General features: G+C 35.3%; 1 protein-coding gene across 2 annotated transcripts in view; it reads right to left on the bottom strand.

Annotated features, from left to right (window-relative positions):
* CBLB (Cbl proto-oncogene B) overlaps positions 1-23,619 on the bottom strand; it is a 205,099-nt gene that overhangs the window by 52,806 nt on the left and 128,674 nt on the right. For both annotated transcript variants that reach the window (XM_008058923.1, XM_008058921.1), the window contains exons 9-10: positions 21,139-21,270; positions 7,894-8,097 (exon numbers count right to left, since the gene is read on the bottom strand). In XM_008058923.1, the coding sequence (XP_008057114.1) occupies positions 7,894-8,097; positions 21,139-21,270 (336 nt within the window). The remainder of the gene's footprint in view (positions 1-7,893; positions 8,098-21,138; positions 21,271-23,619) is intronic.

Here is a 23,619-nt window from a genome sequence, read left to right on the forward strand (position 1 = left end):
TCTTAAGGATATGGGTATTTGATTTGTGTGCAAAATGAAGTTCACTAATTTAAAGGTTAAGTTACTATGTTCTACTAATAATTTCTAGAAATTTTCAGATGCAACAATTTAGGAGCAATAAAGAAGAGAAAACAAACATACATGGAAAAATACTGACTGAATTAAGAGCTGACCTCTCTTTGATGTTTGGCAGGGGTGGTCAACAAAACTGCCAGCAGGGTCTACCTTAAAGTCCTGCAGTCTCATGCCCAGGGATAGTCCCAAGGGCACTGCTCTGTGAAAATATGAAACAGTAAAAATACATAGTCATGCTCCTTCTCCCCAAAGTACCTCCCTGAAGGGACTTGATCTTGTGGCCTGTGATCAGCCTTGAAATAACCTTGCAATTTCTTTAAAGTTTCATATTTTGCTTTAAACATTTACGTGAACTTTGCATTCTGATTCAGAGATTTTCATTTAAATTTATAGTTCTCTTTTTTCAGACAACCTACCCTTAAAACTTGTAGCAAAAAGTAAGCTCCTAGTAATATGCTGTGTTGATTGTAGTGGCTTCTTATGCCCTTTGGTTCACTCAGGTGCATAACCAATTTTGAGAAGGCAGGGAAGGGTGACATATAATTCAGAAATATTTCCATAAAAATGGTGAGAAACAAGAACATTCTGGGAATTAAACAAATAAATTTCTGTCACTGAAAAAATGCCTTCATGTGAAACCCTTATTGCTCCCAAAATACCATGAAAAGCTGGTTTGAACAGTAATTGCTATTTGGTTACTGTAGTTCTTCATCCTACTTTAGAGAATATGTAATCATTTCAATTTACTTATACAGAAAAGAAGAACATTGTAAGTGTATCTAAATTACTTAACTTTTAAAACAGTATTTCCGCTGACATGTTGGCAACTTTACATTTTCTAGGAGTTTCAAACATGAAACATGGTTTAATAGTAAATTATTTTAATGCAGTCAGTCATACGATGAAGCCATGTAGATGGTAATGTATTAAAGGAACACAGCCAACTGCTTGCTAAACGAATATAGATTTGGCATCTAATTCTTCTTAAGTGGAATGACAAGTAGCAATAGCTAAAAGAAAAAACTTTCATAGGCATCTCAAAAACACTGACATTTAATTCTTAGAAAAACAGCAATATTTCAAGAGTTTAAATAACACCATGTATAAAAATGTTAACGACAATGAATACGTAAGCATTTGCCATGTGCCAGCACTATTCTAATGGCTTTACATGTATTAACTCATTCACTCTTAACCCTAAGAGGTAAGGTTTTTACAGACCAGGTACCTGAGGCACGGGCATGAGAAGGAATGTTAAATACTGCAAGCACATAGATACTAAGTAGCAAAATTAGAACATGAGCCCAGGCAGCTTGGCTCCAAGGAGGATAGGTCTATAGTAAGTCTTCTACACACAAAACTTCAAGTTGTGAATTCAAAGATGCAAATGCGCATTTGCACGCCCAATCATGTAAGTTAGTTCATGTATCTGGTGTACACTGTCACATGCGTGCAAGGTATTGTACTGTAAGATTTAAAATTTCTTCTTTATTCATGTTGGTTTTTTATGTATTATTTGTATGAAAAGTATTATAAACTTTTACAGTACGGTACTATATAGCTAGTTGTGTTAGTTGAGTACTAGGTTAACTTTGTTGGACTTATGAACAAAGTGGTCTTAAGAATGATCTCTTGGAATGGAACTCATTTGTATGTAGGAGACATACTGTACTCAAGAATAGTATAGTTAAGAAGTGTCGTCACTGATTATTCATAAAAAAATTGTTCTCAAGAACGCACTTTGTGTCAGGCATGACACAAGGCTCTGAGAATGAAAAGAAGAAGAAAGCACAGCTCCTGCCCTCAAGAAGCTGATAGTCTAGCAGAACCAGCAGAGTCAAAACTGAGTTCGTTCGGGAGTTCAGTGTTGCTTCTCTTAATATACTATGTATTCAAATTACCTTTGAGGAATACATAACAATGTCTTCAAGGTCCCTATAACATCATATAGCACTTGGATGACGCAGTTGTTTCCTTTCTTAATTATATACTAATAAAGAAAATGTCACTATTTTACATGAAGAGTTCTAAGAAAATCAGTAAACAGAATGCAATCAAATGGTAAACAGTGAGCCTGTGCCCCTGGATGGCTCACTGTCATCCATGACCTTATTTAAGTGCTGTTTGAGGGGAGAGATGAGGACTACTGGCACTGTAGTCAGAATAATTCTTGAATGGGGCCGTCTTGGGATTGCAGGATGCTTAGTATCTCTGGCCCTGCCTACTTAATGCCAGCAGTATTCCTCCCCACTCGGACAGTGCAAAAACCAAAACCCCACAATACATTTCTGAATACCTCCTCATGAGGTAGAACTACTCCCAGTTGAGAACCATGTTCTATGTTCTGAAAGTCTATTTGTACTTTCATATTTCACTTTTGTTATAATTTTTGTCCTTCCTCCTCCATCACAGACTCTAATCCTGTAATTGGGATTTATTTATTTATTTATTTATTTATTTATTTATTTTTGAGTTGGAGTCTCACTCCGTTGCCCAGACTGGAGTGCAGTGGCACGCTCCCAGCCACCGCAGTCTCAACCTGCTGGGCTCCAGCAATCCTTCCTCTTCAGCCTTCCAAGTAGCTGGAACTACAGGCAAGTGCTACCATGCCCAGCTAATTTTTTTTTATTTATTGTAGAGATGAGGTCTCGCCAAGTTGCCTAGGTGGGTCTTGAACCCTCAGGCTCAGGCAATCTATTTGCCTCAGCCTTTCAAAGTGCTGGGATTACAGGCTGAGCCACTGAGTTCGGCCTGTAGTTGGGATTTAAATATAAAACATAGAAAAGAAAACATCCTCCTAAAAATAACTGCAAAAACATTGTGATCTATACACACCAGCTCTTTCCTTAGGATCAGAAATACTGCACAGTCTTTCTTCATACTTATTACTAGGACAAGCAATAATTAGATGATACAAGTAATGTTTAATTAGCAATATGTATTTTAATTGATGAAGGCAATATTAGGAGAATGTACACAAAAATATTTTTAAAAGAATTATTGTCTTGACCTCTGGTGACACCTGTTTTTGTTCTAATATGGTCATTTATTAAGATTTTGTTTTAATTTACTTTTATCTTTTATATATGCGTTGAGTGGCTCTTTTATATTATTATTTTAAATACAGTTTTAAGAAAAAATAATGTTTAAGACCATAGGAATTAATGTGTGTTCATTCACTAGTTTAGTCAATGTTTTAATTTTGTATGCAAATTGTTACTTATTTCGCCTGTAAATGGTATGCATTTGGTGATTAATATGTTTCATCATCATAACAGCTACAAAGTGATGACTCATCTTTCACTCAAGTAAAAATTAAGCAGATCTCTGAGTAGCAACAGATATCTTTTTTTTTTAATTGAAGTCAGAGAGAAGGCTGTGATCTTATCAATCACACCCTGGACTTCCTCTGAGGGCTCATATCAGATCCAATTATCCCGAAAATCTGACAGCTCAAGAAGTCAGGCAATCATATATATTCATGCAAAATCTAAAACATAAATCATAAAATAACTTCTATCTAGGATGGCAACCAACACAGTATATTATAGATTTATAGGTTCTATTAGATGCTTCTGTAAAGATTTGCATTATTAAATATACTTAACTATAAATGAAATAATAAAAATGCATTCTATATGTTCAGTATGCTATTATTTATAAACTCCAGCTGTGAGATATCACTATGGCTACAGTAATAGATGATCAAATCAGTTACCTATGCTATGCTGGAAGCATTACTGATTTAAAGAATGCAATATGCTTAGGAAAGAAAGAAACAATTTCACAATATAATCATCAACCTGTTCATAAAATGAGAGACAGATGAGATGAATATTTGATATGGCAGATATAAAAACAAAATCATTCTGCTGGACAATGACTGATAGTCACTCTTTGAGTTGAGAGAATGAAATGCTTTTAAATGAATAAAAGAATGAGGGAATAGAATGAGTAAAAGAGAGCAAGAAAATTCAGGTAGAAAAACTACTGTGTTAAAGTGACCATGCGATATTTGTTTATGACCTCTCCTGGAAGACAAAGCTGAATAAAACCTACTCATTTGGCATTTTGTATATAAATTTATTTCATTTTCAGGTCGAAACAAAGATAAAAAGATACAAAAGATCAGGCCACTGTCCTTAAGAAACAAGTGTGCATGTGTGTACATTTATTAGTTGATTTAGTAAATATATACTGAGCGTGTTTAGGTGCCAGAGAACACAAACATAAATAAGCAATTTCCCTGGCCTTAAGAATTAATAATCTAATGGAGAAAACAGTCCTCTAAATAAAATATAACAATTTAGTGTAACTCTTGAAACAGAAGTACATAGAATGTACTACAGGAATATAATGTCATAGCAGTATTTTTCCCAGTTATTCAGAAAAGTTAATATTTATATCTACACCAAACTTTAGTTTTTATTGACAGTTAAGTGGCAGAAATTTATGAAATGCTACAAAATTCACAATCTGTTTAGATGACCAGGGGTAGATCAGTGGACATAAAGATATTTAATTGAAATATGATTCTTCAACTTAAAAATGATTAATTACAAGTTATTTAAATCTCTAACTGCCACAAGAAAATATAACACTAACTAGTAAAATAAAAGCTGTGTTAAATGACACCACTGACTGTCGAATAAGCCACTGAAGTGTCACTTCTGGGACAATAATGCCTGAAAGAGCCATTCTTCTGTTTGTGGCATAAACAACTCAGGGATTCAGGTAAAAATCTCTCAGCTTCCTTGACAGGAAACTCACCAGTGAGCCAGGGAGAAGAAACACACATGGTCTTGGGAGTGGGTGAGAAGATCAGCGAGAACCACGTGAGTGACCTTGGAACATTCTGTTTCTTGTATTAGATTACCAACATTTCCTTCCCATTGTCAGTGACACCATGGAAAAGAGGCTCAAGCTTCAATTTAATTCAAGAGAAGGCAGGCTGAGATGGCAATTTTCCCCAAATTCACAGAGGGCAAATACTGTGACCCCTCAAGCGGTGAGGTATACAAAATTCTTGAAAGAATTAGGCTTAAGGTCCAGCCCCACCTCCTGCCATGGATCACTGACAGAAGAAAATCCATTTAGTAAAGAAAACTGAAATGTCTTCTTCACAGCTTGGAAACATTACCACCTAAGGCACCTGAACCACTCGAGTTGAACCACTTGAACTGATTCATGTATCTCAGATACTCTTCTGCCATTCCCTTTTATCTATGCTTTCAATAAACATTCTTTAAATGCTTTCCTTGTCCCAGATCTGGGGCTGCACACTTTCTTAGAGGGCCAGATAGCAAATATTTTAGGTTTTGTAGGACATGATGGAAAACTAAAGAAATTTCATAGGTATTTACATAATCATTTACACACATACCATTGTGCATAACATCATCTTTAGCAGAAAAAAAAGGTCCATAAAGCCAATAGTAGTAACTCATCTTATTCTCTCAACAATTGGGAAGGTATTATCATTATTCTTGTGTTTAGATAAGAAAATGAACTTCGGTCTAGTCATGTGACTTGACTGTATTAGTAGGTTGTAGAGCCAACATTGGAAGGTATGTCTTCTGGGCAACAAACAGTACAACAATATCTCCAGATCCCCGTATGTAGGTCTCTCATATGCACAGTGATGAAATGATTTTCACCAACTCAGATTATTAAGTGTATCCTATAATGTTCATTATATCTTATTAATAATTTTAATTAGCATTGCTAACTAAATAGTAAACATGTATGATTTCAGGGACCTGACGCTGTTCCAGGTTTTCAAATTCTTGACGCTAATTGATTATCACACACTCAGTGAAGAAGCTACAGTTATTTATTCATTTTACAAAGGAGGAAAAAAACTGAAGAAGGTTAAATAAGTTGCCTAGGATCCCATTACTACTCTGCAGCAGATCTGGTGTTTCAGACCAGGCCTTCCAGCTCAGTGATTTTGAAACTCAAGTCTCAAAGCTCTATTTCCAATTGAGATTTTTTTTTTCCTTGTTCATCCTTAAGGATTGCTGAGGAATAACTGCTCTCTTTCTTCCATTTGTTAGCTCAAAGGAATCACATGATTCAAAGACTGAAAACTAAATGTAGTTGTTAAAAGGATGAAATCAATTGTAGTTTCTCTGACAGATAAATTATGAAATTTATGAAAAGTCAATGAGGTGAAAAATGAAAATCATTCCAAACAAAAGCAAAGTTTGAGAGCAGTCACATTAATGATGTTAACAAATCTTTATATGTAAACATTTGTATGGAAAGCATCCTAAGTGTATGTCTTTTGTCAGCACGAACACTGGAACAGAAAAAATGCAAGAGTTTTCCAAAAGGTAAATTCAAACACAGCCCTGAAAAATAGATAACACAAAGAACTGTCTCCTCTGGTTCCCAGCACCAAGCTTTTCCTTCTACAGAGACAGATGCATACAGTGAATACAATCTCATGTCATTATATGTGATCATCACTCCTGCTTGACGCAAATAGGTTTCATGTTACCTGCCAAATCCTAATGAATTACAGTGAAGATCTTCAAGGCTGGGTTGGCAAGGCCCTCTAGGCCAAATCTGAATTCGGTGGGATGAGTGCCACAATTGATTAGCAATGTCTGCCCAAGTCTGGAGGAAGGGTGGCACTGTATTCACAGACCCATCCACCCACGCAATCTCATTTCTCTGATTTTGTGAACACAAAATTTCTGAGTGTAATTGGAATTTTATGTATCTTTCTGTACAAAGAACAGCCTGTACAGAAATCCAGCTCTCTTGACCACTATATTTCTGGTTTACCAATTAATCAGTTGGCATGCTGGCTTTAACTAGACAGTAGCATCCATTCTCAGTGAACAGACAAGGTCAATTTTCTAAGTCAACAAACACTGAAACACAAACCCCAGAAGACAGTAAAGTCACAAAGCTTATGTGACCTCTTAAGAGTCGAACAGCAGGAGGGCCTTCCTGCAATCAGATAATTTTCTTGATTTCAGCAAAGAATATTTCAAATCAAGTTAGTTTCTATTCCCAAATTTAATAACTTCTTTCTTAAATTTTTCTTCACAGGTCTGTTACTGCCAGTCTCAGATGACAGTTCATCCTATACATACCCTCGCATCACCTCTCATTATGATGTTTAAAACCAGTGGGAGTATCTTGAGTATTCTAGTCATCTCTCAGTCTATGATTTTATCAGCCTGTCAACATTACAGTCTGGTTCCACTAACAACGCTTCAGTAATGGATCTCAAGTATGACAGTGGTCCCATGAGATTTTCATGGAGCTCAAAAAGTCTCATTGCCTAGTGATGTCACAGCTGTTGTAACATCACAGGGAAAAGTATTACTCAAGTGCTTGTGTTACTCACTTGGGTAAACAAACCTACCACACTGCCAGCTGCATAAAATTATACAATTATATAGTGCACATACAACATAATGATAACAAATATTACTAGCTTAGATATTTACTACATTATGCTTTTTATCAATAGATACAAAGAAATACAACTTTAAAAAAAGTTAACTGTAAAGCAGCCTCAGGCAGGTCCTTCAGGTGGTATTCTAGAAGAAGGCATTGTTATCATGGGAGATGACAGCTCCATGTGTGCTATTTCCTCTGAAGACCTTCCAGAGGTAAAAAATGTAGAGGTGAAAAACAGTGATACTGATGATCCTGATTCTGGAGACTCAAGCTCATATGGGTGTTTGTGTGTCTCTTTCTCAAACCCAAAAACATTCAGCAGTATTCCAGCTGCGACAGCATCATTTCTTTTTCAGGTCTTCACACCACCACAACTAAACCCATGTATGCTATTTTTACCTTTCGTACATTCGCCAACCGATTCATCATCAAGGACTCTTCTCGATCATCATCATCATCCAAGTCGAGCATCGGCATGCCAAAGGGGTCGATGATGCTGCAGCACCTGGAGCCTTCATCTCTTGGATCAAAAGGGTCCACGATTATGGGCTCAGTTCCTTTTATTTCACAACGACAGAAGGGGCAGCCCTGGCCATCTGACTCCTACACAAATACAGAAAATGCACTGATTGGTTTTTGCTCAAGACAAATAGTACTGAGAAATGTCAATGTCCTCCAACTACAAGAGAGTTGTGAATCGGAGGTTTTTAGGTAGGAGGTAGGGAAAGATTTTTCTTGAAAAGGTAGTGGGAGCAAAAGAAGAAGCCAACAAAATATATGCCAAATGTTCAATATTCCAAATTTCCCAAGAAGAAACATTTCTTTAAAAAAAAAAGTTCAATTTGCCAAAGAAAAAGAGCCTCGTTATTTTCCTGAACATTCACTTACAATTTTAATGTATGAAAGCTTTTGAGTCCTACAAAAAAAAAAAGCAAAACTGGAAATTGAATCACGTCCATCTGTATGAAATGACAGCAGTGGTAATTAAACATTCTATAAAATGCACATTTTGGTAAAAATTCATAATAAACAAAGCAGTGGTATCAGTGAGAATAATCTGTCTCAAAATCTACTTAAGAAAAGTGTATGTAACTATGACTAAATATTTCCATTTTAGTTGTCCATGTATTTTACAACCTTGATTTCTAAGCAATTAATAGGAAAAATTAGATATCTAAATGTATATTCAGAATTTATCTGTCCTGAAAGCCTGTCATCTGGTCACAACTCATTTGGAATATAATACTCTGTGAGATATTAAGTTTTGCTCCTTATCTTGCTTTCAAACTAGATACTGCAAAAAGATTTGTGCAAATATATTTGGGCTGAAAATGCATTTACTGGTAATTATTGGAGGCTTTGTTCAAAGTCTCTCAAAATCATTTCTCAAAACTAACTACATTAAAAGTTCACAATTGGCAAGGAAATAGAAAAAGGCTGTTTTCTTGCCCTACAGAAACCAATGACTTTAGAGATAGATGGTACATGACATTCACTACCCTATTTTTGTTTTTTTATTATACTACTTTAGAAGTGTGTTATTTAAAAATAATCAAAATCACAAAATCACTTTAAAGAAGAATGGGATGAATTAGCAACATTTTAGAAATGAGACAAGGGATATAGAGAACTAACATCTTTAAAGAAGTTGTTCATTACTTAACTCAGGACTGTTCCATCTACTTGGCTTAATGGGGAATTAGTTATCTACCTGTCCAAAGTGATGCTTGGCCCAGTAGTGGAATAACTCTCACTGGACAACTATCCAGCAGCCACTCTGTGGCAAACCCTGAGATAGGCAGTTTATTCTTTCTAAGCTTTACTCAGATTAACAAGTTGAACATCTTTGTCAAACAAGTCAAAATAAGGAAAAAACTCTATGAACTGCTTAATAAAAATAAATTGCAACATTCCCTTATTCACCCTCTTTTATATAATGATGGAAATGGAAAGAAACTTAGAAATGGAATGGTAAAATAGTTGTACTAAGGTGGTATAAAAAACACACACATATCAATATTAGAATCCTTTGATGCTTACTGCCACGCATGTTCAGGTCTGATAGTTTGAAAACGCCATAACTATTTGCTCCATCATTTTACAGATTATAAAACCAAGACTTAATTCTATTTTTGATAACCTCTTCACATTGATATTTTGCAACACAGGAATAAATATTTAAGGAGAGTGAAATCTTCCTCCCATTTTTCGATAAGAACATTAAATTTAAAAGCATATTTAATATATGTTATCACCCAGGTAAAAATCCTCCTATAAAAGTCAAAAAGGGATCCATATTGTGTGCTGACAGTGGAATTTTCTTACAGAGTTATGTAAGACAATTTCAAAAAAATGGCTCCATTACATAAAAGTAAGCTGCAAAACAGTTCATGTTCTTTGGTCTTTAATGCATGGAGAATGGAAAGCAGAGCTCTCAGTCCTAAATGGACACTTTATTCACTCATATATTTTAAATATTTATTATAGAAAATTGTAAATATACACAAAGTTAGAATGAAAAGTACAATAAATTACTATGTTCCTGTCATCCAACTTCAACAGGTATCAATCCACACCCAACCTGGTTCCATCTATGTCTTCCCTTGCTCCCTTCACCCTTGGGTTATTTTGAAGCACATCCTACACATCACATAATTTCATCCATAAATACCATGGCATGTATCACTAAAACCAGAACAATACCTTTTAGAGACCTAACTACAATATAGTTATGATAACTAAACTTATTCCACTCAATCTAAATCATGAAAGTCTTATTTCTGAGCACAGTGTCTGGAATTGTAAGCCACTCGGTTAGGTTATAGAAGTTTCTCTTAGAACCTCCATGGTCAATTTACATGTTGCTTGAGTAAAGCAAGACTTCCAGTTTATGATCCACTTCCTCATAAGGGGTAACAGAAAAGACTGAGTTTGAAAGGAGGAAGAAGTGAAAGATAATAGTATCCTGTTAGAACAAAAAAAAAGACTGAGAACAGTTCCTCTGAAACTGAATTTAGACTTTTCTCTCTCTCTCCCACCCAAAAGCTTAATATGATACAAATTACTGGTGTGTGTTAGAGTAGCCATTAGAAGAATAAATACCACAAAAAATTTTCTGTTCAGCTTTATTTGTTATTAAGAGTTTGTATCATTGACCAGATCCATAAAACAGCTGCAGTAAACATTCATTATGATTTGCAAACAGAGATACACTGAAAGTGTCTTCTTAATGGTACTGAAAGTGTCTCCTTAATGGTACTTACTCATCACTCTTTCTTTATTAACAGACTACTGTTATATGAAAATCAAATTTAACCAGAAAGTCTCAAATGCTACTTTGGTTAGTCTGCTTAGATTCTGTCAGATGGTTGACTGAATACACATGAAGGATGTCTTCAATGGACATATAACTCATCAGGATTGTGCCTCGATAATTAAAATAATGTTTCTGTCAACATATGCTTAATGCAAGATCTAAGAATATGTGTTAACGAAAAATAAATATGGTCTTTCCTAGTCCGCAACATATTCCCATTCTGTGACTGTTAAGAGGAAGCACTCAGGACAACTATCTGTTCTAATTGACTCAAGTAGGTTTCACTTCTTCAAATAAGTAAATACTTCCAAACCAAGGGATGTGGAAGTTATCAGTGAACATTACATACAGCTGAAACTTAACTATGCACTGTGCTTGTGATGTAGTAAAACAATTCAGACTGGAATCTCAACTATTAATACTATAATTTATATGACTGTACATATAAATATAACTTTAGGTAAACTCAGAATAAATCGACATTGATTTAAAAAATAGAAAAAATATTTACACCTTCATAAAACTACTATTTCATTTCCCAAAAAAACCCTACGAAAAAAATCTAAATATTGTTCAGTACCATCTCATCTCATCATCATGTGTCAATCATCTTCCATATTCTGTTTAAATACTGCTAAGATGTACAGACTATAGCTTAAATACTTTCATCTAATATTTTTAAGATAAGCATAATATACAGTATAATTTATTTGCTTTCAGAATGACTTAAGCCAATTACTCTATACTTTCTCACATACACAATATACAGCGAGGTCCTATGTAATATTCAGGATCTTGTAAATTTGGAGTACATTCTATATTTTTACTGTATGTGTATGTATACGTGCAATTTTTCCTTATCAGTAACTTCTAATTTATATTACCTTGTTTTAGTTCATGTAGCACTGAAGCTACCATAAATCTTTTTCTAAATGTGGCAATAATATTTGGAACAATCGTGAATAAATAAATAAATACACTTAGTGTGGGTCCATTCTAAGCATTTTCAGAGCACAGTATCTCCCAAAGAAATTCAGTAACTCTTGGCTGAAAGAATAAATGAAAGAATAAAGAAGAACAGTTAACAGTCATCCCAGACAAAATGCCCCGGAGTGAGAGAAATCTTTGGTTCTGCTGTTCTTAATATTATAGAAAAAGGAAGATGATGATACTGGTGAGTCTAAACAATTCTAGTTTGGCTTTGAGAGGCCCATAAAAACATGCATAGCGGATCAGAAAAGGAGCACAAACATTCTGTATTAAGATACTTGGATTGGACACCCCGCTCCACCAATTACAGCTGTGAGACACTGAACAATTAACTTCATCTGATTTATAAGGAATAACGAGATAATGCACATTTTAAAAGACCATGTAAAGATTCAGTGAGATATATTAGTCCAAAGCTTAACAAAGTGCTATACAAATTCCAGCTGGCATAATTACAACAAAAATAGTCTTAAGAACAAAGAAATATAGTAAGAAAATGGAGAAAACATCTTAGCATTTGGAAACAAAACAACAACAACAAAAAACTCATGCTGGACATGGTGACATGTGCCTGTAGTCCCAGCTACTCAGGAGGCTGAGGCTGAATGATCGCTTGAGTCCAGGAGTTCTGGGCTATAGTGAGCCATCCTGATTGGATGTCTGAACTAAGTTCAGCACCAATATGGTGACGTCCCAGGAGTGGGAGACCACCAGGCTGCCTATGGAGGGGTGAACCAGCCCAGATCCGAAATGGGGCAGGCCAAAACTCCTGATCAGTAGCAGGCTCGCAACTGTAAACAGTCACTGCACTCCAGCCTGAGCAACGTAGCAAAAACCCATCTCTTTAAATAATAATAATAATACCAAAACCCCTCATATTTCCATAAGAATTCCATTCTGTAATGAAATCAATACATTTTCAAAGCTATAGAATTATCACTGTACAGATTAACATAATAGGAAATATGAGCTATCTCCTAAGTGATACTGTCCGTTACTATATAATAGGGACAATTATAACTAAAATTCTAGGAACTGTAGTAAGCACTATCTAAATATTAACCCACATTTTACCAACAAGAACACTGAGTATTTATATAATTTGATAAAGGTCACAACAGCTAAGCAGCACTAAGTAGGAAATCCACCAAGGAAGACTGTTTCAAGAGCCTCAGTATTTCAACACTATACTACAGTATCAGCATTCAGTGGGTCTTCAATCTCAGGTGCAGTCTAGGTTCAAACAAAGTTTAAAATAGCTGTTTGCTACTGATGATTCATAATGGAACAAAAAAACCTGTTTTTCTCAAATTGCAAATATCAAAATGAAAGAATCTATTATAATTGATGAATATTATGTTTGTTCTGACTGAAAAGTTTCAGCTCTTTAATACAAAAAAGCAAAACTTGACTAATTCTAATACTCCCAGTGTTATGTTTTACATAGTAAGAGTCTTTTGCTACAAATATTTGCTGCTTAAATTCAATTTAAAACTTTAATGGATGACTGTGAGTTTACATTCTGAAGACATTTTATTTAATGCGATAAACTTTAAAATATCTATTAAAAGGTTCACATGAAAGTCAACAGAAAATGTTTCCAAAATGTCACTATTTGTTATTATCCAAGCACATCATACATAATGATCATCCATTTACTTTAATCATTAGACTTGGAATCAAGCATTTGCTCTACAAGATTTTGTTTTCTCGTATCAGTTGCCTCCATTTTATTCCTGGTCCATCATTTCTGGTTCATGACATCATGGCAACATTTTTGGACAATTCTAACAGCTTCTTCACTACTCCCAATGTAAATGAGAAGCCTCTACATTTTATCACATTTATAAGAAAAGACATAACATGTAATTAAAGGCAAAACTACCAATTAAAGACATTTATAAAGGCAAATATTATTTTCATATTTGTAGTACTAAAGTTAAAAAATTACACTGAGACTAGAAATGTGAAGAATGGTTGCCTCTGAAAGAATAAGTAAAAAATTATTTATTGCCTTAAATGTAATCATTTGAGCTTGCTGCTCACCTTTCGTAGACAACTACACATTTTTTTCAAACAATACTCTCTAAATATGGTGTATCTACAAGTCTCTTTAATTATATGTCTACCTGATCTCAAACCAGGTGAAGTGGGGACCACAGTGAAGCCCAAACTTTTTTACCTGTACAATGATCATTTGTACACCTAACCCTGAATTGTATCCCACATCTTTAAAATAAAAATTATCTTAAAAACCGTATGTCATGTTAAAAGCAGAGTTTATTGATTTTTCACCTACTGACTTTTTGTGAATTACTATTTTGAAAGTCTGATATCTTTCCTTTATATTATATCAAATCATATGCAGGAAGAATAATCACAAGAAAACCTAATTTTACTTTTAACTGAATTGAAGTCCTTGGTAGTAAATCAACATATGGCTGCACACCTAATTGGCAAAAATATCCATTTTTATTTTGGAAGGAAGATTTGAAGAACGCAGTTTAGAGTTTGTGCCATTCAGGACCTCAGAAGCCCTTAAGATTCCTGGTGATAACTCTGCAGCATCACTTCTACATAAAATACTACCACACAAAGAAAGATGTGGAGAAATACAGGGTTGAGATGATACACGTTTTGTTATTATCCCATTCACTTGTGAGAGCTAGAGACAATTCTCTAAGTTTCATTGCCAAGGTAGCACAAAATGCTGCACCCAGAGTCATGCTGCCTCAAAGAATGCCACTAAAAAGGTGGTTATTCAACATATTTAGTATCCTGTGCAATCTCCGCTTGCTTATTCAATTTATTAAATAACACAGATGTTTCAGAGGGAGAAAGAAGCATCTGACACCTCTTCGGAGGCATAACTAATGGGCCATTATGACAGCAATTAAGAGTAACCCACTTGCAGCCTGTAACAACTAACTGACACTGCTATCGTGCTTTTCTTAAGTTTTCTGTTAATTTCATAAAATTTAAGTCCCTAATGAATTTCAATTAAACCAAAGTAGGGCATCACATGGAAGGAAAAGTTGTTGAAGAATGACTTGCTAAAAATGCACACTTGCTGAACACATTTATGATTTATGGTCAGGGTTTAATATTTCCTATTGAACTCTAACTGATTTATCATAGTTTCTTGGCAGACACGCAGCCTTTAAAATCATTTTCATATCAGCATGCCCAACCAAAGTAGTATAAAATAACAAAAAAAGTCTAGCATCCATGATTAAATCTGAAGGATAACAGGATACTCATTTCAAGTAATTACTAACACCATGCCACTCAATAGAACTTGTCAGAATAAATTTTAACTTCTTGAGGGTAAGGGCTGTGTCTCAGTGTTCTCAGCTCAGAGATCAGTACAGAACCTGGAACACAGCAGCTGCTCAAAGAATGCTTCCTAAATAAATCGAGAATGAAGGTTGAAACAATTCAGGTTTTCTTCTTACCAAACCATTAAGAGGAAGTAAAATAATAAATTATCCTTGTACACAACCAAGCTTGAAAACTTAAACAATCATATAAAACAAAAACACTGTTGTTAAAGTCAGAAAACATGAAATTTAGCCCAATATCATATATATACACATATATATTTATATTTTGTTTTTAGATTAGACAATATAGTTTATTTAGAAAGTAAATTGGAGAGAGAGAAAGGGGAAGAGGAGATTCACCTCCCCAAGGTAGGCGAGGGGGCCAAAGCCAGGAAACATAGCTTAGCAAGGCAATGGCCTATAAGCATTTTTGTTTTGTAAGACAAGATCTCATTCTGTCTCCCAGACTGCAGCACAGTAGTGTAATTATGGCTCACCGCTGCTTAAAACTGCTCGGGTCAAAGGATCCTCCTACCTTAGCCTCCTGAGTAGCTAGGACTACACCCAAATAATTTTCTACTTTCTATTTTTCAGTGGCGACAGGGCCACATTATGTTGCTCAGGCTTGTCTCGGACTCCTGGGCTCAAGCAATTCTCCCACACAGGCCTTTAAAAGTTCTGGAATTACAGGCATGAGCCACCATGCCTAGCCCCTAGACCATTTCTGAATTTAACAAAAAGCTGAGAAAGAGAGACATACATTACTATGAGCAACCAAGTCCAGAAGCCTAATACTCTCAGAACATTTCTCTACAACTCTAAGCTTAGATATAATGTTTGACAATACACTGCAGAACTATGAAAAGCCCTATAATTTTGTTCTTTCAGTCACACAGCTAAGTGAGGACAGCATACGAATGTGAGGGCTTTTTTTTTTTTTTTTAGCATTTCTAGCTTTTTAACTGTGTTCCAACTAAATTAACTTTATAAGACCCTGAATTTTATTTTTATAAAATACTAGAGGCATTTTACAGTCGCATATTTACATGATCACCAAACACTGCTGTTCATACAATAACAGGAAAAGTGTCAACAAAAAAAAAAAAATCTGCTGGTTGGCAGGAATTCCCATTATGTGAAATCTATATGTAAATGCAGAAATATCTGAATGACCCCAAAGCGGAACTGTTCTACTGCTGACACTTCCTTTGGCCAGCAAGGTCCCACGAAGACGGACAGACCACGAAATACCCATTTAGAGTTCTCGAGCCTTCTGCGCGAGGTGGCGCCGGGCACCGCAGCCCCCCGCCTGGCTGAGCGCGCGCTGAGCGGCTGTGGCCGCCGCCCTGTGGCTCCGCGAGTCACTCGGCGACAAAGCAGGGGCCGAGCCCGGCGGGGCGACGGCTGCCGGGGCTTCCAGGCGGAAGGGGCGCCGTTCACCAGCGAGGCGGCCGTGCGGGGACTTCAGTGTCAGCGCTGTCGGGGGCCACGGCCGCGGCATCCGCGGTCTCACCGTCCTCCGGGGCCTCGTCTTCTACCTGCTTGCCTCCGCCCTGCTTTCCCCGCTCCTGCTTCTCCAGGCGGCAAGGAGGTGGCCCAAATATTTCACATCACGAAGCCCTCTCTTCACAGGAGGCCTGGTCGGAGGCCTCTTCACCTACGACCTGTTCTGGAAGTTCCTCTACGGCGTTGGTGCACGTCTACTGAAATGGGGGCAGGGGTGACTTTTTTAAAAAGCCGGATCGGGAGGACTGCTGCCAGAAATTAACATCGTGTAGACTTACTTAGTTTTTAAATTGTAGGATTCGCTGCTTGTTCTGTAACGTTATAGATCATTTATATCTGAAGAGGGAGATTCTGTAATATTCTTCAGACAAAAAAAAAAAAAAAAAAAAAAAAAAGAATTCTCAAACCTTGCTCTAAGAACAATTTTCTTTAGGGGTGGTAGAGAAAATGTGAGCCAGAGATCACTGTACATGTTTCTTGGTATAAAAGAGCAATAGATAGATACTTGGTCTCACTAGGTTAGCACTGGCAGCCCTGTAAACAGTAAAAGTAAAATACATAGTTCAACTAAGAGGAAAAAAACAAAACGTGAAAAGGTAAGGAAATCACACCCTAACTATTGAATGGAACGAAGGCTTAGAATATTTAGGATGCATTCTCAAATTATGAGATAAAAGGTCTTTGAAAAGATTATAAATTCTTCTCAGAAAAGAATCGGACAGAACTAAGACTCTATGAGGGCTTTTCACAATCAATCTATGATATCTTTTATTGACGTCATCTTTGATCTCTTTTCTTTCTTTTACATTACCCAGCATACAGTCTGTAAGTATTTACTGAGTAACCACCAATGTGTAGCTAACATGCTAGCAGGAAGGGATTCCAAAGTAGCAAAGTAATCTATATTCTAGAAGAGAAACAGACAAATATGGAAATATTTGCTTATATGCATATAATGAGGTAAGAGCTTAGAGAGACATATACACAATGAATCAAGAGAATATTAATGGTGAATGCTTTGGGGGGAATTTTTAAAAAATACTGAAATAAAACCTTTGCATATTTTTCATGAATCTATATATGAAATTCTATGATCAAATTAAAATAACATTATTCACTGGTAACATAAGTGAGATTTAATTTGATTATTTCAAACTTCTAATTAGTTTTGAATTTGATATTTTTTATTACTACTTATTTAGTAAACTACTACTTTGTTATTACTCTCTCATACAGCATCTCCTAAAATTTTAGCTCAGCACTGTTTTTTGGTGCTTGGCATTTATGCACTTCCTCAATTTCTACAAGTAAAACAGAAAATTACTTCAAAGTAAAAAAGAGAAATAATAAATGTCAACAACTTAAAGATATTTCTGGGCATATCTTCATATAAGGTCAGTAGGTCAACACAAAAAATCATGAAGTGAATCAAGAAATTCATTAGCAAGTAGCAAGAGGAACCACACCATTTGGAAAATGCACAGTAATACAAAGAGAATTATGGTGAGGTAAAAGACAAAGTATTAATAACACAGCATTAACAACTGAAGAATTTATGCCTTTTGCACATAATGGATCTACTGCAAATAGTGCACAAACTTGATAACAAAATACAGTACGTCCTCAACTAATGTCAATGCATTCTTGAGAACGCAACTTTAAGTCAAACGAAGTACCGTAAGTCTCCTACATACAAGTGAGTTCTGTTCATAAGACCAATTTGTTCTTAAGTCCAACTAAGTTAGCCTAGGTACTAAACAAACACAACTGGCTATATAGTACTGTACTGTAACAGGTCTGTAATACTTTTTACACAGATAATACATAAACACAAAAAATAAAATATTTTAAATCTTACAGTACAGCACGTGACAACGTATGCTAGACATGCAAACTAACGTGACTGGTTATGCAAACACATGCTTGCATCATTGAAAGTTCACAACTTGAAGGTTCATGGGTTCATTATATAGGGGTATAATAAAACAAATTTTACCATAGTCTAACTGATATAAACAAGTTCCTAAGGCATATATACAGTACATCATTTCACTAACAGTCACAATTTTCAGGGATCTATCAACAATGTTACTTAGTATTATACATAGTACTGGCCTTGAAACTCTGAAAATAAATAAATGAATAAACTGTCTTTCAAGAAGTTTATAGAAAGTAAAATAAATAAAATCTTTCTTGCTTTATATTCAGTCATAGTTTTTTTTACTCACCCTGGGCCATAAGGTAAACAGCTATTTCGTATGACGCTTTAAACAATACATTTTACTAATCAAGCATTTCTGCCAAACTAAAATGAGTTTTTGACGCTTAACCCACCTAACCTTCAAATACTAAGCACAGTATTGAGTTAAAGATGTGAAGTCCTGCAACATGTATGTATGTTCCCAGACCACAGCCCCAAGACAAACAGCTGAAATATACAAGCCCTGCATGGAGGCAGAGAATACTAGGAGTCTGAGCCAGACTCTAGGAAAAAAAAAAATCATTTTTTCTTCTGAGAGAAAGGCAAAGTTTGTGGTTTCTTTGTACCTGTGAGACTCATACCACCACACTGAAGACTTGAATCAATCCATGGGGTGGTGAGCAATTTGGCCTCTTTGTCAGTTAAAAATTTATCCTGAAATTTGAATGATCAGGTAAACCAGTCCTAAATAGTCCCATCTGAATCAGTCTGTCATTTAGTGAAAATCTCCATGATACCTCCTACTGATACATTGGAAACACACTTGCTAAGTTTCATCTTCTACTAACATATTTAAGTTTACTGAAAGTCATTTAGCACTGTTACATTTGCAGAACTACTACTGTTAACATAACTTCAATAGCAATCAAGTGCCTATATGTTGCAATCAAGTGCCTAGATATCTCTTCCAACATCTCCCTGTAGTATGCTAAATTCACAAACATCAAGAAGGAATAAAAGGAGAGAAGGACAAGAACATAAAGAAAAACCAAAAGTAAAATATAAGCCAATCACATATTGAAGGAGAGATGTATAGGGCTGTTGAACAGTATCACTGAGGTAGCAAAGATGTCTGGGCATTCAGAAAGGACTTTGAAAATGCAAACCAATTATAATTTATTTACTAATTCTTCCTCCTTATCCTCAGCCATTTTTTAAAGTTCCACAAAAGAAGAGGCCCATTTTATGACTATGAAAATGTGAACATCATTATATTTTATTTATAAGCAATGAGTTCAACAAGCATCAGAGCCCCTCTGAGCCTGTCAGCCTCCTTCCATGAACTTCAAAGCCCATCCTTCCTCAGGTCATACAGAGGTTCAGGACTGCACAGAGCAAATCAAGGACTGAGAAGGCTTAGGAACAGGGCAAAGATGTCAGTTATACACTTAAGTGTAATTTTGTGTGTGTGTGTGTGTGTGTGTGTGTGTGTGTGTTGGAATCTCACTCCGTCACCCAGGCTAGAGTGCAGTGGCATGCTCACGGCTACCCCAGCATCAACTTGCTGGGCTCCGGTGATCCTTCTGCCTCAGCCTTCCAAGTAGCCGGAACTACAGGCACGTGCTGCCACACTCAGCTAATTTTTGATTTATTGTAGGGAGAGGACTGGCCACGTTGCCCAGGCTGGTCTCGAACTCACCGGGTCAGGCAATCCACTCACCTTGGCCTCCCAAAGTGCTGGGATTACAGGCTGAGCCACCAAGTCTGGCCTGTAAATTTTTTTTAAAGCTTGAAATTTTAATAACTTGTGTTCTAAACCACATCAACATATTTCTAGCTTCAGTAGCAAAAAGGCTTGATCAAAATATTCCATCACTCCTTCCAATACTCAAAACTGAAAATCTGTCCAAAGATGCATTTTAAAATCCCCTTCATTACAGATAAAGAAACATAAGAAAGTTCTTGGGAAACCAGTATCCTGTAGGCCTTACTATAAAACAGCAAATCAATTTATATTTATTGAATACCTGCCTACAGATGGGAAGGCAGTTTGCCTGAGATTCTCCTGTGAATTGGAAAATTTTAATGTCTGTTTCTGTGAGAACTGTAAGCACTTGGGAGACATTTCCTGTCTGATTCTCCAATTTTAGCACTACAGAACAACTGCAGACATGGGTGAGACAGGAGCCACGCCTCCTCAGGAGAAAAGGGGTTTAGCTGAAAACATCAACACAAAATTTCTCTATTAAGGTTTCTTGGTTTCAGAATCTGATCAACTATGAACAATATGTTTAGTTGGTAATCTCTATAAGTGAACATCCTGAAATCCATGGTACTGTAGAAGAACTACTTATGACTAATATAAAATTAAGTTGCACATGCAAAAGATACAAAATACAAAACAGTAATAAAGTATATATACTTTATATATACATATAGAAACTCAAACATACAATTTTTGAAAATAACCAATTCAAATAAAGCACTAATCAGTATTACTTTCTGAACGATTAAAATGGAGAAACTTAAAAGAGAAATAATACTAGATACGGAAGACATCCACATTGCTAATTAAACGTTTCTTATACCTGCCATGCTGTAAGACAAGAGGTGCACATCAAATGCCCACAAGGTTCAATCTTGACATCTTTGTCATTCTCTGCACAAATTTTACAGAGCTGAAAAGTGGAGCCCATTTCACAATATAATTCATATTGTTCCTGTAATTTGGGGAAAAAAAGAGGCAATGTTAATGTATTTCCACCATAAACTGTTAATATCAAATTTTCTCAAATATAATGACTTACAGTAAATATCTCACACTTGAGCCTGTCAGAATGATATTACCATGTAAGTCGTTTTAAACTGATAATCACAATTTGGTCTACAAAATCCATTTTTTTAAAAGGTTTGAGTTTTTATCAGCTATTTTATGAACTTTTTAAGAATTCAGATTATTTAATGTTCTTTTAGTGTTTTAGGAAAGGACTTGCTTCAACAGACACGGTGACTCAAAAAATATAACCTATGGTTTTAAAATGGCAATACAAATGACTTTATCTTCTTTGTAAATGCCACATGTTCATCTAATTTTACTGTCACATTGAAAAAAAAAGTATGGTTCTGGCTAACATTAAATTTATTGCCTCAATATTTTAGAATTCCAGAATGGAATAAAAGCAACAAACATTTGCAAAGCCCTTCTTGCATACCAGGCACTGTGGTCCATACTTACTATTCTATATGACTCTAAAGCATAAGACAATATATTGAATTTAAGAAAAAAACCTGAGACTCGATAAGTTTAAATTGTTTTCCTCAATTTCTAAATTAAGTCTCTAACTCAAAAGTACATAATCTTTCCCTAAAACTGTCAAGAAGACTAATCATTTCAGTAACAAAAAAACTGTTTTTATTAAACTTCAATTCTCTTGACTTAGTAGCTTTTAGAATATTTGACAAAGTAAAATTCTCAGTGTTCAAGTACTGAAAAGATCTAGCTGACAAAGAAGATACAAATAGATAGCAGTTGTGAAGAAAATACGAAAAATACTGTTAAGAGAAATAGAAAATTATGAAATCAAAATGTGTGTAAGTAAAGCAATGTTTTAGTCCAGTAAGTGCCTACAATGTGCCTGGTCTTGAGTAGGATAAATAAAAGACAATATTTAGTTCATAATCAACTAAAAGATATTACAACTTGGTGGGAAATTTATATATTTACATATGTAAATAGATGCACATATGGGCATATGCATGCACACAATACACACATACATATGCTGTGTCTACCATTATGTGTATATGTGTGAGCATACAAATGATGTTTAGGAAAGTTTAAAAAAAAAGAGAGAGAAAATGGATCAAGATGGAACATAAATAAATCTAAAGTAACCCAAAAAGTTTTAAATGGCTGATGTCCCTGAAATAATTGATAGTATTGATACTTTTTAATGACTATTCAAAGATCAAAAAATCGCAAAAAGGTAAAATCTCAGACAGAACTCAATGCAATCTAAGGAGGGAAGAATATTTATGAGTAATTTAAGGGACTATTACTTCTAAAGATTTATTTATATAATGGCTTTATAAAGAGGAACTCTCTCATGAACATGCTTTTACGCATATTAGAAAACACAGAATCACTAATTTTAAAAATGGTAATGATATATTAAATTTAAGAAGTTATCCAAAAGACATACATGTAAATGTCAACAAGTGTGTCTCATATAACAATATATAGACTACAGGGAATGAAATCTGGAGAATTATAAGTAAATCATTACTTGTTGTCTATCTACCCATAACTTTTCTCTGCTGTGGTATCCTCTCTTAGATTTTTATTATTAAACAAAGCATAAACACATCTAAAATATAAAATATTTAAAAACTAGATTGCATGTAAAATTAAAAACTCAAGTTCTCCCTCCATCCTTTCCCTGACTGCTCGATCTTTTTCACTTTCCCAATTAAACCCTCTCACTTTTTTTAAAAAGTATAGTTGTATATTCACACATTGTAATTTTTATTTATTTATAGAAGTCAAACATACATAATGTAAATTTACAAACTAAATGGTACATAATTGTGCTTTACATAAATGGGATTTGTTTATAGTAGAAGATGCACAAGTCCCCATGTAAGTATGTAAAGCTCTCTTCTGTTGATGACTTCACATAACACAGTATAAATGTATTGTTTTTATTTTCTTTATTCTTGACCACTTTAGTATTTTGTGATTTTTTTCATTTTTATGAAAAATGTTACATAGACTATCCTGTTGTACAGACTAACCTATTGTTCAGTGATACGTATATATATGGAATCCACATACATAGGGAATCTAAAGTGAAAAGATGCTTTCCTTTAGATTTTTTTAATTACTGGATATTACTTTCTTTTTTTTTTTTTTTTTGAGTCAGAGTCTTACTCTGTCGCCCAGACTGGAGTGCAGTGGCCGCTCCTGGCCACCGCAGCCTTGACCTGCTGGGCTCTGGCGATCCTTCTACCTCAGCCTTCCAAGTAGCTGGAACTACAGGCGAGCGCTACCACACCTGGCTAAGTTTTTG

This window comes from Carlito syrichta, unplaced genomic scaffold (genome assembly GCF_000164805.1).
Source record: "Carlito syrichta isolate Samal-C Ts95f unplaced genomic scaffold, Tarsius_syrichta-2.0.1 Scaffold303651, whole genome shotgun sequence".
Taxonomy (NCBI): Eukaryota; Metazoa; Chordata; class Mammalia; order Primates; family Tarsiidae; genus Carlito; species Carlito syrichta.